Here is a 16484-nt window from a genome sequence, read left to right on the forward strand (position 1 = left end):
TATAGATGCTTCATTAGGTCAATGTTTAATTTGATCAGTGTCTGACAACAAGCTTGTGTTGCATTCTGACTGGTGGAGCCAACACCAGGTTCAGTAACCCAGACTGCTCCATATAGCACAAGTGCTTTCACAGTGGAAGTGTAGGGAGAATACTTTGTTACAACATAATAGAAAGTAGCTTCCGGCTGTACTGTGGGGATGAACAACACGGGCTGCATGTGTGTCATTGACAGAGCACCTCGGTGCCTTTCCCTGGTTCACTCCACTGCCTCCTGAGATGAGCCCATTCCCTCAAACCGCCCCTACCCTTTGATATATTGGTCCGGGGTGGGACCCTGACCGCCTCAGTAACCAGAACTGGATGTGACCATCTCCTGTGTGGGGTAACAAGCTCAATCGAGTGTTTCAGAATGAATACTAGGTGCATCTAAGGCAGCTACATTTATTTTCAGAAATGTTGATCCAACCTAATAAAATACTCTTACAGTTTGACATGCAACTGTGTATTTGTATGCATCACCTGAACTAAAGGTTAATTAAAACCCCAATGAGTAGGATTAAGACATTTCTAACTTTTACTTTTACTCTTACTGGTAGCAATAATAAAAACCTTCCATTCACGTCCCCTACACAGGTCTCCAGGTCTCCAGGGTTTCCAGGTGGAACTCGTGCTTGTGGACTTCTTCACTACATGCATCCATCTGCACATCGTGTATTTTGCGCGTGGCTGAGTGCACCGGTGCTCGAGCCCCAGAACATTTCGATTCTCCACGCACCTTTAGCCTTATTGGCGCGATCAGCTAGCGCACCTGGCATTATAGGCCGTTTTCTGACACTGCTACCTGCATTCCAAATTATGTTTTTTTAAAGTAAAACTGAAAGCTTGAAACTGGAACAATGCTTCTGTCATTGGAGCATCTTTACTCTTAGAAGTTAGTTAAAGTGGCACACTGATCGAAAGCAAAGGTCACATGGGGTACATTATTGTTCTTCAATGCAGCTGTAAATATAGTAACGGTCAACCCAGTTTCATAGCGCACCCTCCCATTTACTGTAGAACTACAGTGTAAAGCATCTTTCTTTGTCAGACAATACTTTGGTAAATATAGATAGATCTCCATTATCAGACATCCACCAAGTCTAAAAAGCAACCGGGTCATTCATAAGCAGGGTAAATGACAGCCCAATCAATGGCTGCTTATTGGTGGGACCTTGAGCCCTCTCTGATTCAATTAAATGCTATGATGAGGACAGGCAACCAGGCAGGCCAAGCACACAATGTGATTAATGGGGCCAGGGCCAAGGAAATGGGTCATACAGACGGAGAGGGAAAAGAGGGGGAGGAAAAAGAAAGAAAAGATAAATTAAATGCTGTGAGATAAAATGAAAGGAGAGGAAAGAGGAGTCAGTGAGGAGGGGGGAAGTGGAGAAAACAAAGATGACAGAGGGGAAAGGAAAGGGAGGGACGGGATCGATGAGGGGATTTGTAAAGAAACAAGAAGAGATGAAGGGAGGGATGTACTCAGTGGGTAAAGGTGTGGCCTTGAACACCCCTCTCATCCTTCATCTGTTACACTTTTACTTCTGTGGTCCTCTCTCACCCTCTTTATGCCCGTCTTCGCCTGGTGTCCCCAATTCTTTCTCTCTTTAAGCTCCATTTCCCTTCTTTCATATGTTTATTCTACCTCCCTGTCTTCCCTTCTTTGTTTCTATCCCCCTTGCCTAGTTTCCCCTCCTCCCTCCTTCCTCTTTCTTTTCGTTTTACCCGTCTGTGTTTTGATTCTCTTTTCCTTCATTCTTCCCCTAACATCTTCTTTATTCTTCTTCTATTTAGTTCCCTCAAAAAGAGAATGACACCTACCTTTAAGCGTCTCCCATTGATCTTGTGTGTGTCCGTGTGAGTGTGTGTCTCTGTGTGTGAGGGATGACGACAGAGAGACAGACTGCCAGCAGCAGTACAAGTCGTTCAATTAGACTGCTGGATATTACATCTGTCCATCTGGGGAGAGGGATCCTCCTCTGTTGCTCTCCTGAAGGTTTCTTCTCCTTTTTCCCTGTGAAAGGTTATTTTTGGGGAGTTTTTCCTGATCCGATGTGAGGTCCTGGGACAGGGATAATAATAATAATAATAATAATAATAATAATGCATTCTATTTGTAAGGCACTCTTCATTCAAGAATCTCAGAGTGCCACAGAGCCAGTACATAGTTAAAACTAACTATAATAAAAAAAGGAATAGTTGACACAAGTCATAAAACTCAACTCAAAGTCATCAACGCCTTCCTGAATAAAAAGGTTTTTAGGCCAGTATGGGGGTGTCGTATGTGTACAGATTGTAAAGCCCTCTGAGGCAAATTAGTAATTTGTGATATTGGGCTATATAAAATAAACTGAATTGAATTGAATTGGATTGAGAAGCCTTCCTTCCTGGGTGTGAATTAGAGCCAGACCGATTCAGTCAGCCAGTCCCCACTGAGCCGGTACACACAAACCCCACAGGATCTGGTTGATAATGAACATATGAAGAAAGGTGACATGTGCTCACAGAAAGGGATATTGTATTTTATTGTGTAGGCTGTTCTTATCTTAGGTGCTATGCCACCGGTTCCTTTATGCACTATGTATTAACAACAGGCCAAGGTCTTATTTGTGGGAACACTTACCTCAACATTTTAATTTCTCTCTTTTATCATTTGGGTGAAAGAACCAGGCTCGCACCTCACAATGTAATGGATGCTTCATACTTAACTTGATCCATCCAAACAAAATTAAAACCAATATTTGATCTACTAGTTTTCATTTTGTATGGATGGATAGAAAAAGTTATTTCTGTCTTTGTCAACTTTCCCTTTCTTTATGTCATTTCAAAGACACACTAACATGTAGTACCAACTAACGTTATACAGAGCGTTACAAATGGCTGAATCGATGTCTCTCTAATGTTGTCTGAATGGGGTGGCTCTCAGTGGCAGGAAGAGAAAAAAATACATTAGTCTGATATAGATTACTGGTATCTGCTTTTGTTTCAATTTCAAAGTCGCATTTACACAAAGATCCATGGATCAATTACAAAACATCCAATGGGAGGTTGTTTTTGTTTGCACCTGATAAAACTCCTGCTCTGGGCATAGTTTCCCAAACATTCAACATTATGTGACACGCTTTGAAATCTTTGTTGTTTCTCCAACATATTTCAGAGACAGATCAATGGCAGACGGATGAAATGAAGCTGTATGATTCATGAACTTGACTGAAAGTAAGTGGAAGGATCAATTCTACCTCAATTCAGTGGCTCAGCTCAGCAGCATGCAGGATTACGCTCTCTTTATTGATTTCACATCTTAAGGCTGGGAGCAGCTGATATCGTTGGTACTGTGGCTGATCTTTATCGGCTTTCCTATGTACTGTATATGTGTATACGTCATATGTAATATCCAGCATTTGATTGAAGCATGTTATACTAACTCCTCTATTACACCAAATGTGCACTACTTTTTTAAAAGGCATAATCAAGCTGTGTTTTCCTGCACAAGCTATCGGGGCACACCCTGCAATTCCACCTCCACGACAGCTATCCAAGGTCTTTAGAAGTTATGAAGGAGTCGTGTTGCTCTACCCTCCTGTCCTCCTCGGACCGGAATAGAGCCAACGGTTAATCCAAAGCATGGCAGAGAACATGGGAAATGTATATTGTGACAGTTCACACTTGTTAATAGTCAGCTGTATTCTAGCTGCTAGGGGGATGAGTAATAGAGTGCACTTCATCCTACACTCTACCTCACGCAGATTATGTGCACTTGCGCGTTTGGTGTGAAATACTGGTAACACTCTGAGAGTGAGCAAAGAGAAAATAGAGCTTTGCAGCCGGAGACAAAATGTGTCTGCCATTTATTTTTCACTGAGGATTTCTGTGAAGAAATGCACAAAACTAAACCGGATTCGTGTCACTATGTACACCTGTGAGTCTGCAGAATACAATCAGGAACACACCATGCAGAACGTCTTTTGGTGGACACGCATCGCTTTAAGACACCGACAGCATGCTTCCCTTCTTTGTGGGTCATCGCACTCACTTGGAGGAAGCACTCAATCAATTTGAGATATTGAGGGAGAGCCTCCCAGCGGGCGGCTGAATTACAGTCCTGCAGGTTGAGTGCGTCACGCGCTCCCAGACTGTGCTCAATTATGTCTGATTTAACGGACAGAGCCAAGTGCCGGCGCTCCAGCTCCATTTCTCCCCAAAATCTTACCACGTCTCACACCGGAAACGGCTCCCCGGTGTCAAACCCCCCTAAAATAAAGGGTAATGGGGCAATTGAGTACAAAACGAGGACTGTAAACATGTACAAAATTGTCACCTGAGCTTGGAGTGTGGCGGCTGGCTCAGACTATAAATATCCTCACTATGAACTTGCCATAGAAATAATTTATCTTTGATGAATAAAGGGCATAATATGTGTGGAGAAGAACAAGCATTGAGGTTTGAAGGACCTCTCACAGTAGTATGTTTTCTTTTTTTGGACCGTGACAACGACTGCTGCAAATTGGACTCATGTCTGAAAGAGATGTTTGCAAAATTCAAGTTTTGCTGTACGGTATAACTGTGTTATTAAAATTTTAATCCACGGCCTCCAGGTTGACTGAGAAAACCCCTCATTTCTACGTGACAGCCCTGCTGCAGAACTCTGCCAGAGGTGCATGTCTCACCAAAACAACCAGTCTCACATTAGAGTCCAGCACCCCGGAGCTTTCTCGTAAAAAGATAAAGAAAACAAAAACATATGGCAGTGCTAAAAATAACTGCTTTTGAATAATTCACAATACACACCATTTAGAGAGCTCATCATAATCCTATGCAAATGTGCATTATTAGACTTTAACGAGTAGGGAGTTTAGTTATTGGAATAACAGGGGGAACAGGAAGAAAAAACAACTCTGATCAAAGTCTCCGTTGTACAAAACATGGTGTTGTGTTTGTGAAGGGGTTGTTTTCCCCAATGCATAATTAAGGTTTCACTGGGACATTGCTCCAGTTTTCCCACTAAGGATCTGAACTCAGCTGAATGGGTTGCCGAAGAGTTTCAGTGGACATCGCTTTACTGAAAAAGTTGATCCCCAGAAACAGCAACCATGTGCTGAGCTGTGTGCAGTTCATTGGAGCTGTGAACTGGCAACGGGGAACCATGTACTTTTCTTTGCAATGTCCATTCTAATAAAGATACCTATATATTAAAAGATATCTGTCCATTTATGTTGTCAAAATGGTCCAGTTGCTTAAGCTCAAAACATTTGGGGTGTTAAGAGGAGCTAATTGTTCAAAGAGAAAAGCCATGGAGGATATAAAATGATCAAAAAGGAAACAAGTTCCACATCTCTGCATCAAAAGTAACCTCTCGACCACATAAAATATGCAGCTATTACGATGGATGATGGTTTTCTTTTACTCCACGTACCAGAAACGTCTGTGTACGTGGAGAGATGTGAAAGGTGGATAACTAGCCAGAAAGACACATGGTGTTCTAGTGCACTAACTCAGAACATACAGGCGCATGCGGCCTATTTCACTTTCACAGATGAGGATGTGCAGTGAAGATGGGACACAATGGCCCCGCCTTCTCCTCAGAGACCTCCTCTCATCCCCTTTAAAGCCTGCTCATTAAAGAAATAGACACAACCTACATTCCGTTTAATATAACCTCCATCTGTAATGGTAGAGGCTCATCCTTTCACTACCCTACATGCACAGACTGCTTCCCCCATGGCAGCAGATATAATTTGATTTGTTTTAAACAATAACAACACTTCATTTTTGGTTATTAATGTGGCCGTTTGTCTTGACGAAATATGCCGGAGGAAAAACAGTATGAGTGTTGGTGCTTCGGCAGAGGGGAGGAGAGGAACAACCTGGCTCAGGAAAAACTAACTGAATAAATCATTTTAATTAAGATGATTTTTTGCCATCCACATTAACAATGTATCCACCAGTAGGACCAGCAGTTAGTTTACAAGCATTAATCTTATGAGCTTGTGATCTCAGTTTGTTGCTTATGAGCTAAAATCTTTGGGACTTTTTCTATGTTGCTTAATTGTGACTGAAGCAGCGGGAAGTCCACTGGAGCTCATGTTGTGTTGCTACTTTGGAAGTGGACCGCGGTGTCGTCACACGGCACACAAAGACAAGTTGGACCAGTGGGGTTTCTTACGTTCATCATTTAAGAAAACAACAGAGCATGAAACTAAAGTATTGAAGTATTGAAATGCATATGAAATAATGCAGGGAAATGATATATACATTTCTAATGTTGTTTACATGCGGTGCTCGTAAACATCCACAATAATGTCATTTTCTGCCGTTAGGGGTCTCTCAATCAAAACAATAACAAAAGACAAAGTTTGGTGACGTCATGAAGTAGTTGTTGTCTCAACCACCTTGTCATTGCGAGCCAAATTATTCTTAAAACAAAAAATACAGTGTTTAATACAGGTGAAAAACACAAAATAAATCTAAAATCTGTCTCTATCCAATGACATGTCTGCTGAGCTTTTTTCTCTGATGACTCAAGATTTAGACGTCCAATCACTAAAATCCTTCAACCGGTTAAAATAGAATTTCCAAGATCTAAAAAAGTGTTGTATGAATGTGGCTACAAACTGGATGACAAGTCCTTATACCTTCTGGCAGACAAGGACAACGCTAACACCAAAGAGGATAGAACGTCATAGGAGACCAAAGGAAACAGACTGAATCAAAATGATGGATTTCTATGGGTTTGAAAATGGTTGGAACATTTGGGATAACGTAAGTACACAACAAAACTAAATATATAACTTAGCTCTCGTGTTTTTTTTAAAAAACATTTTAAAACTGAAAAGTTACATATTATATCTAAAATATCTCAAATAAAAACAGAACTCTTTTAAACTGTCTCAGACTTAAACAAAAAAGAAAACGCCAGCATCAACAGGCCTATCGCCTTACACTATAAACACTATTCCCCAACACATGCACCAACACAAGCTGCAGTAGATTTGAAGGAGATGGAGACGGTTCCTACCACTTTGCTGTTGGGCGTTGTTTGTTCCATCCATTGCTCCATTGGATCCCACTGTGGAGTTGGATGTGGCATGCTGCTTGAGTAGAGAGGCACTGTGTGTGTGTGTGTGTGTGTGTGTGTGTGTGTGTGTGACTGTAGAGAGTGTCACTGAGTGTACAGTACATGTTCACATGTCTGCAGTAGTACCATGTATGGAGCTATGGGTGTGTGTCAGGAATATTGTATGAGGGCTGTGATGTGCGAGTGTGTGGAGTGTACATCTTAGTTCATAGCTGATCACTTGTCCCCTATAGGACACAAGCCCAGTGATAGGAGCTATGAGTGTGTGCATCCAAGTGTGCAGTGAGGCATGATGCCAGTTTTTCTCTACGCTGGTTGGTGGTTGGTTCAGCCCTTCATGATCCTCTTTCTTGGCATCTTCTCAACCATTCTTCTTCATACAGCCATCTATATGTCCATCCATCCAGTGTTCCATCCTTCCAGTTTTCCATCCATCCATCCATCCAGCTTTCCATCCACCCAGTTTCCATTCATCCATCCATCAAACTGTTCAACTTTCCATCCATCCATCAAACTGTCCAACTTTCCATCCATCCATCAAACTGTCCAACTTTCCATCCATCCATCAAACTGTCCAACTTTGCATTCATCCATCTATCAAACTATCCAGCTTTCCATCCATTCATCCATCAAACTATTCAGTTTTCCATCCATCCATCAAACTATTCAGTTTTCCATCCATCCATCAAACTATCCAGCTTTCCATCCATCCATCAAACTATCCAGCTTTCCATCCATCAAACTATCCAGCTTTCCATCCATTCATCAAACTGTCCAGTTTTCTATCCCTTCATCCATCCATCAAACTGTCCAACTTTCCATCCATCCATTCATCAAACTATACAGTTTTCCATCCATCCATCCATCAAACTATCCAGCTGCGAAAATCTGCATGCATTCTTGTTGGGGGTGTTAGATGTTTAATGGAGCACTTATTCAGCTTTATTTGCCTTTCAACATCGTTTCTCCAGAGTTCCTGTCAACACTCTACCTTATGCGGTGCTGCCATCGTCAGGCCCAAGGCGATACTGCAGGTGCTCTTGCAATAACTCAATATCCACTAGTTCACAGGCATTAAGTTGATGGATCAAAGAGTAGGAACAGGTCTCAAGTTGAACCACACAGCTCAGCTGTAGATTGAACTGATTATGTCTGTCTTTGTAGTTGAAAATGCAGCGATCCCTGAATTTAGCTGCTGCAGTCCACTGAAAAGCAGCAGACTCTCTGACTGCACAGGAAGGTCAGAGGGCAGGTGGAAGCGATTCTTGAGGGGGCTTACGGGACTAACATCAAAACACCCTGCTGCTACTGTTATGAATTCTGGATTTTCTTACCCCACCAACCCCTTGATGTGAGCTCTCTACTAAGACGCAGAAAAACAAACTAATATAATGTTACAAAAGAGTTTTCCTGCTAAATGGATGTCAGATATATGCAGTGAAAAACACAGCTCATTTTGTGTTGTTCTGTCATTCTTCCCTTCACTGTCTATAAATAGAAGTGAATGCACAGCTGGAGCTGTTCTCTCCATCTGCACTACACTGTACCTACAGTATATCGTATGGTTTAATGCACATGGATGCACACTCAGACACACACACACACACACACACATACACTGAGGGTCATGGTTTGACCTTACCAGCTGCACCTCACATACTGTGCAGCATGATTGCATTAGGTTTGTATTGTGTTGCATCATCAACTTGAGATTATTCCCTGCTGATGTTCCTGTCGGTGCTCGGAGAGAAAAGAGAATATGAAAGAACAGATCGTTCATACTCCTCTTTGGTAACTCCACGTAGACGACAGTGCCGGCAGAGAATTAACATATTCTTCTTTGCTCTTTGTTCGTTGACCTCCCAACATGGCCTTCACCAAATGTAAGAAAGAGACACCAGGCTGACCAAAGGACTTTACCGGCCAGGTAAAAACAAAATGACCTTTGAGAGCATCTACCAAGAGACAAACTACACACCTCCTGTCAATACAACCTGCACTAAAATTACAGTCATTTAAGTTCTCAAAATAAGATCATTTGGAGACATTCCATGTTCCAACCCAATTGCTTTGCAGTGCAGTGTGCATGTACTGGTAGGTAACCAGCACATTCACAACTCCCCACGGTAACTACGACAAACAAAAAAGAGAGGAAATGTACAAAGTTAAAGTGAACAAGGGTGTCGTTCACCTCCATCACTGGATTCAAGGAAAAATAACTGTTCCAAGACTCTCAGCACAATCTGATAAGGCAGAACAATGCTCCGTGATGGAACCTAATTAACCTGCTCCTCTGACGTCCTCCTCTAGTAAGAATCAAGGTCCAAAACTTTCTGTGGAAGTCAACGGGAAAACTTTCCCTATAAACTACCTAATTTGTTTAACCGCTGCACTCAATAAAGCTCTCCTCTCACAACTAAGACGTCAGAACAGAGCTTTTACAATCTTTACTTGTTTGCTGGTGTGGTTGGGTTTTGAGCAGCAGGGCTAGCACATTGGTGAAACAAAGTCAAAGCAGGCTTGCCTTCTCTCCAGAAGTCCCATGCAGTCGCCTCTTCTGTGTCTTTTCAACTGAATTACTTTGAAGAAAAACTGGTGGTGGCCACACAACAAATACTTTTTCAACATTGAAATTTCAGCCGCAGCGTTGACTCGCTTCGGTTTGAAATTCGGAACATTGTGGACATTTCTTTGTCAAATCATGAAATGGAGTTCAGGCACAAGAATATATGTTGAACATTACTGTATATTCTATACACAGTGTTGCTGCAACCAGGTGTTGACTATTGAGACAGAACATCTAGAGAGAGGCTGCCGCTTCCTAAGGGAGGTGAGAAGGGAAGTGACTGTAGTTGTGACAGTGGCGGTAAAGGAGAGTTTGGAGAACACAGGCCTGTGAGAGACCGAGGGTGTGAAAGTTCGACTTCACTCTCCTCGGACCTCCTCCAGTAATTGGACAACGGCAATCAATCTCGTTCAGTTGAGCCGCTGCTACGAGCGTTATCTCCCAAGGAAGACTTGTCACATCATAGCGAGAGTGAATCACGTTAACTTGCATATCTGTCGGACAGCTACACACATGCAGAAGTGTATACAGCACATGGACACAAGTTTCCACTACTGAACCTCTGAGATGAGCGGGGGCTGAGCTGCAGCGTAGAATAGAAAAACAAACAAAACATCACAATCACAAATAACCCAAGCACGACCTCTCTGCACATGAGCCGCGTCCTACCTGGGTGACCTTCTCCGTGACGTGGTGCGTCCGGTCGATGAGTTTGCAGGGAGCTATGATGTCCATCTCCCCGCTGGGCAGGGCGATGAGCTGGTCCGGTTTGAAATCCACAAAGTTGAGGGTGATCTGAGGGATTTTGGAGATGGTGCGGTACCGCATGAGGTCCGAGTCCGACGTGGAGTTCAATATGTTGGACTTGCTGTTTACCGCGCCTGCTCACACAGACAATGAGGTGAAAATCAATAGGGATAAAAAAAAAAAAAGTATGATGATTTTTTTTTTTTTTTTTTTTTTTTTCTGCTTACCGGTGCTGCTGCTGTCCGGCCGGACACTCGCTCTGCGGTTCTTCCGGTCCGAGTCGGGCCTCATGGCCTCGATCTCGTCGACGGAGGAGGCGCGCCGCATACTGCGGAAGCTCTCACGCGAGCGGCTGCGCGACAGGGAGGAGTTGGAGCCCGAGGCGTCCGGTTTGAGGCTGAGGCGGTGGTGAGGAGCTACGCAGGGGGACGACTGGGTGAGCGTATCCACCAGGTAGGCTCTGTTGAAAGGTGGAGGAGGAGGAGGAGGAGGAGGAGGAGTGAGTGCAGGAGGGTCGGGGCCCAGTAAGGTGCACTGGTCCTCCTGGCGGTCTTCTGGCCAACTCTGTAGGGCTGACCTAGGAAACAGAAAGACATGATGGGTATTACCAGAGTGTTTCAGATTTAGTCCGTCATTAAACTGCTTATTTCAACGTTTTTTCAAGGTTAGGGCTCTCCACTAAAGACAGAATGCTGCTGGTTTTGACCAACAGTGACCTTTGACATCACTGTAGAAGGAAAAGGGACTTCCCAGGATTCCTTTGCGACAATCAGGAGTGAAACAGACACAGTAAAGTGAGAACAATCCATGCATTACAAAATAACACCTTCGATGAAGGCATTGCGAGATAATATGGCGTATTCTCTATTGATAGGATTTCATTTGCACAATATTCATGACCAAAGCAGAACAAAAAAAAGTGTTGAATTGAAACATGTTGAAAATATTTCAACAGAAAGATTCCACACCAAAACTGGACACACATTTATCAGACATAAAGATGGCGGAACATTCTTTGGTAAGAATTACTCCAGAAATACAGCAATGTGGTTTAAAGGCTAACCCATAGACCTTTTATAGGATTCATTCATGAGTGTGAGACATGTTTGGTACATAATTGGTATTCAAAATAAGTCTCTGCCAGCCCATCTCTTCGTGCCCAGCATGTCCCTCCCAGGGCCTACCTGCTGCCGATGATTTGCTCCTGGTGGTCTAGCGGTAAAGGGGGAAGAGGCAGGAACTCCCCGAGGCCTAAGCACTCTTGACTTTGGTGGTCCGGGTGCAGTGGCATTGGTGAGGCGGGGGGGATGTGAGCGGCCTCTGTGTCGTCCAGGGACACTTTGCTGTTGGACAACGAGCGCAGGAGGGGAAGACGCAGCTTGAAACCTCGTGGACGACCTGGAGGGGAGGGGGGTGACAGGTGTATCTCAATGTTATACTGTAGCAGGAAAGAGAGATGGAGAAGGTATTAAATGCTAGGATCACGCTGAGTCTAATAGACCTTCAAAAACAAACTACAGGAATTTGGGACAGTAACATTTATTGGATTTTGGTTTAAGCCAAGTAAAAATAAAATGTTTTTTAAAACCCGATCGAAACACAAATACCCAGAACTCACGGCAATAAAAGTTGCCTTGCCAATATTCATAAACCACCTTGTCTTTCTGCTAAATGAACCGGGTTAACTAAAGTGATGGCTGTCACTTCCCACCGACTCGACATAACAGTCCAAAAGTAAACGTAAGTGCTTGTTGGACAAGGACTTTAAGCCACTGAACCAGTCACAATTGTAATTGTCCAAAGAGGTCAATCTCCTGAGCTTTCTTAAGTAAAATAATAAAATATTCTGATTGGAATATATCCAAAGTCAGTGTGAAGCAACAGAACAGGAATGCAGAGAAACCTGAAGCTTCACACGGGACACAAAGTTGCTGCAACCTGAAAACACCACAGAAAGACAGAAGCCGAGTCGGTATCTACCAGTGACGAGCCAGGTGGGCAGGCGGTGGTTGAGCTCCTGTTTGTGCTCTAGGAGTACTTCCTCTGTCATGCCCTCGAAGTTGAGGATGAACATGATCACCAAGCCATCTTCGTTCTTCACCGGCACCACGTCCACCATACAAGTGAAGCACTGGCCTGCGGGGAGAGAGAGAGAGAGAGATGGGTAAAGTCAGACTGGTTGTATTTGGTGGAGGCATTTATGCACAACCTCTCACGTTGCCAAAAGTGTATTATTTTTTTGGGGGGGGATCAAGCATTGAAAACTCAAACCCTGGGAAAGTCCTTTGCGCACAAAACGCAGCCGTTCCTCAACCCATCCTTTTTAATGACTGTAACATTCTCCATGAAGAATCTTGTGCAGAAACACTAAGCGGATGCAAGCACGCTTGTGCCGTCGTGAATGTAGGGCCCACTTATCTCACACACACACTTTTCCCCCATTCTCTCCTCGTTAAATGTGCATCTGCACTTAATCAACGCGCTCTCTTCCATATCAGGCGGGGCACGTTCGCTAATCTGCCACATGAGCGCTAAAACAGCCAAGTAGCCGTAAAGTTAGACCACATGTGACGGTAAGTGGCTGGGAGGTTTTCTAGCAGCTCTGTAGGCCTGGAGACTTTGCTCTGTACATAGCAGCAGGACTGGAGATCAAATGGAAGATGCACACACACACATGAAAATATGTCCTTCTAGACGATACAACTCCTTGTAGCCCTAATCACATTAACTTTCTAAAAACCAGCCACCTTGCAACCTCAAAATAAAGCCTCACACTGTGCACCCCCTTTTTGAGAATTCAAGTGAAGCTATTTAGTTTGTCGGTAAAATGTATTTCCCTTCACACATGTATGCTGTGTGGAGGTGAACAGGCCCTCTGACCCGTCTCTTACCTGGACAGTGATGGTCAGCGACCGGCTCTACAAACGGCCGCCACGACGCTTTTGGCAGCGTGCAGCGATTTTTACATCCAACGTGTTATGTCGCACAACGGCACGTACAGTGTTTCTACTGCATGCCTGCCTGCCTGACTCACTCACTCACCCACCCACCCGACCATCATCATCATCATCATCATCATCATCTCACATCATCACTGGAGAGTGGGCCGAAATCCGATTGGACGACGGCGTAATCCCAACGCAGGAGGGGAAATATGTGAAACACAGGGAATACTAAAGGATTACACCATCTGGCCATATCTAGCAGAAAGTGTGTGTGTCTGTGTCCATGCATACTTATGTGCACATGTAGGTAGATGCCCGGTCTTGTGTTCATTCATAAGCTATTGGGTCATTCATGTCTGTTGACAGCTGTGACACTGGATTTGCAACCGTTTTAATCGCTGAAGGTGTTGCTGCACGGCCAAAAAGCTGCTTTACACAGCTCTGCAGGCCAAACTTGCACACACGTGTTACCATTTTTCAAATGTTGTTTTTAGTTTAACAAGATGTTATCAAAGATTGCCCAATGAGTAGGGTCTTAATATGCTATGTATCATGACACAGGTGTTAAGATTCATATCGCAGCTATATATATATTTCACCAGGCGGTCAATGGCGGTATAAAAAAAAAAACAGGCAATAAAAGGTATTCTGAGAAAGTGAGAGTCACCACAACCACAAGAGGTCCTTGAGCTACAGCCATAACGGTCCACACCCAAAAGAATATGAGCTTTCCAAATTTGGTGACTTTTCCAGCTTGATAAAAGTGCGCCCAACCGCTTACTGCAGCAGTGTGAGATGGACAGACACAGAGATGCTCACTCACTCATTTTCCTGGCCGAGTTGTCAATAAAGTATGGACTGAGTTCATATCTGCATGTAAACTATTTGTTAAAGAGTTTTTTTGAGGATCGATACGGTGCCACAAAATATAATATCACGATACTCAATATTTTTGATATTTTCTACGTCCCTCCCAATAAGCACGTTGAATTTGATCCCTTTCTTACATCTTCCTCGTAAGCAGAGACATAAAAGTGAGATCACGTTGACGTATGAGCAGGTCTGTGCCGAAGCACAATTAAACCAATAGCAGAAGAAATGCCAGTGTTATAAACATGTTAACAGGTAAACAAATTGAAACACAATATTTCACATCACGTTGTCAAAAACGGATTAAATTGGATAAATGGATTCTCTCCCTGATTCTAATGACCGTAACATGCACGCTGATCAGACACGGATGTACAGCACTAGGCGTTTCCAGGTGTGCGTTACTGGTGGACGACGATGCCTTAGAACGACTTTGGTGTTTTTGAAGGTGCGTCAGTCGGGGAAACCGAACCAGCAGCTCTTTATGTAAAAAAGCATGTTTCTGTAAAGTAACAGTGGACACAGTGATGTGTGTTCTGTGGATGACAGATGTGGTTTTGTACAAACACACACACATATATTTATGTGTATGCATACACACACACACTGCGATTTATGATTACATGTTAACAAAAGAGGATTTAACTTCAATTGATTGTTTGAAGTCGAATACATTATTAGACAAAGTATTTACTGTCAGTTCTTCGAATTAATCTGGAGCATTCACTCGGTTGTGCCCCGCTTCTCTGATTGTGTGCACATATGCAAGTGTGTGGTTTACTCTAAATACATGCACAATAACCATGCACGCATACATGACTGCAGAAGTGCACTGTGCAGTGTGTTCTCCAGTCTTTGCTGATTCATGCCCACATAAGTGGATTTATCTAAAAGTGAGTGTGTGTGTGTGTGTGTGTTTGTGTCCTGAATTTAGCAGCGTGGTGGATAAAGACTCCATATTCCTTCGGCACATCAGATCTGTTGCTGACCATCAAAAGCGTCTATGCGTACTGTTAATGATTTCCCCCGAGAGCATCTGAAATGCATTGAGCTCTGAGGTTAACAGGACAAATGACATTTAATCTGAATGCTCCGGATGGACGTATTCCAACTCAGCATGTACCAGCTGATAATCTGATTCAGCGCTGCTGATTTACGAAGCTCGGGGAGATTATCACAATGCACTAAAACGCATCAAAAAAGAAAAAAGCACAGAGTGCAAACTGCTCATGGCGAACCGGGAAAGGTCCAGGGATCATACGACACAGTGGGATCAACTGACCACCAGATTGAGAAAGTGATTGTATCATCATTATTTTGGGGGGACTGGAATGTTGAAAACTAAATTTGACAAAAAAGACTAAAGATAGATGATAAAACAATATTGTTGTATCTACTGTGTATGGTCTATCAAGAAGCATTGCAGAGTTTTAGATGGTATAAAAGAAAAAGACTTAAATCCGCAACAGCTCAAATAATCCTCAAAAGCAGGTGGATTTACAAACAGGACTACATTATGTACCAACTGGCCCTTACAAGGTTTTTGTACAGGCTTTAAACCACTCAAGGTCACGTGGATTTACTGAGGCCCTTCACAAACTGTGACTGAACTTGTATAACTGTATGATAAAACATACTTTATCGTCACCAAGAGGGAAACCGTGCTTGGGCCATCGTGGTCGACCCAGCAATGAACCAGACAGTACAGTGGCGCAACATAAATGGAGAGATACAACGTTAGAAATACATAAGCATTACAAGAGAAGGAGATCATAATAAAAATACATCATATGTAATGCATTAAACTGTCTCCTTTCCTTTGCACTACATAAGCACGGATTAACCTGTTCTCTTGTCGAGTCATTGTATAAACGTTGGGAGGAAAGAAAGTTTCATTAGGAATCATGCAAGGAAGCGAGGAAGGAAAAAAGAAGTTGTTTTGATGAGAGGATGAGGAAAGGTAGGAGAGCAAAGCCAGAAAGCGTGGGGGGAAAACTGGGAAGATGGCAATGTGGAATGACTGGACGACTGAGGAAAGAGAGAGGTAGGTAGAAACAAGGAAAGGAGAAAACAGATGAAAAGTTAAGTGACAAGGGAGCAATGGAGGAGGAGCAGTAAGAGGGAAGAGAGGACATGTGTTGCCGGGCGAGCAGTTCATTCAGACAGACCTACTCAGTGTGAGGAATACGGAGTGAACCTGCACCTTGTTGGGTTTAGAGTGACAAGGTGGGAAGGATTAAC

General features: G+C 43.3%; 1 protein-coding gene across 1 annotated transcript in view; it reads right to left on the reverse strand.

Moving 5' to 3' along the window:
• kcnh2b (potassium voltage-gated channel, subfamily H (eag-related), member 2b) overlaps nt 1-16484 on the reverse strand; it is a 206031-nt gene that overhangs the window by 76018 nt on the left and 113529 nt on the right. Inside the window, exons 3-6 of the mRNA XM_034559980.1 lie at nt 12409-12564; nt 11613-11826; nt 10656-11005; nt 10351-10562 (exon numbers count right to left, since the gene is read on the reverse strand). Of these exons, the coding sequence (XP_034415871.1) occupies nt 10351-10562; nt 10656-11005; nt 11613-11826; nt 12409-12564 (932 nt within the window). The remainder of the gene's footprint in view (nt 1-10350; nt 10563-10655; nt 11006-11612; nt 11827-12408; nt 12565-16484) is intronic.

This window comes from Cyclopterus lumpus, chromosome 20 (genome assembly GCF_009769545.1).
Source record: "Cyclopterus lumpus isolate fCycLum1 chromosome 20, fCycLum1.pri, whole genome shotgun sequence".
In the NCBI taxonomy this organism is placed as follows: domain Eukaryota; kingdom Metazoa; phylum Chordata; class Actinopteri; order Perciformes; family Cyclopteridae; genus Cyclopterus; species Cyclopterus lumpus.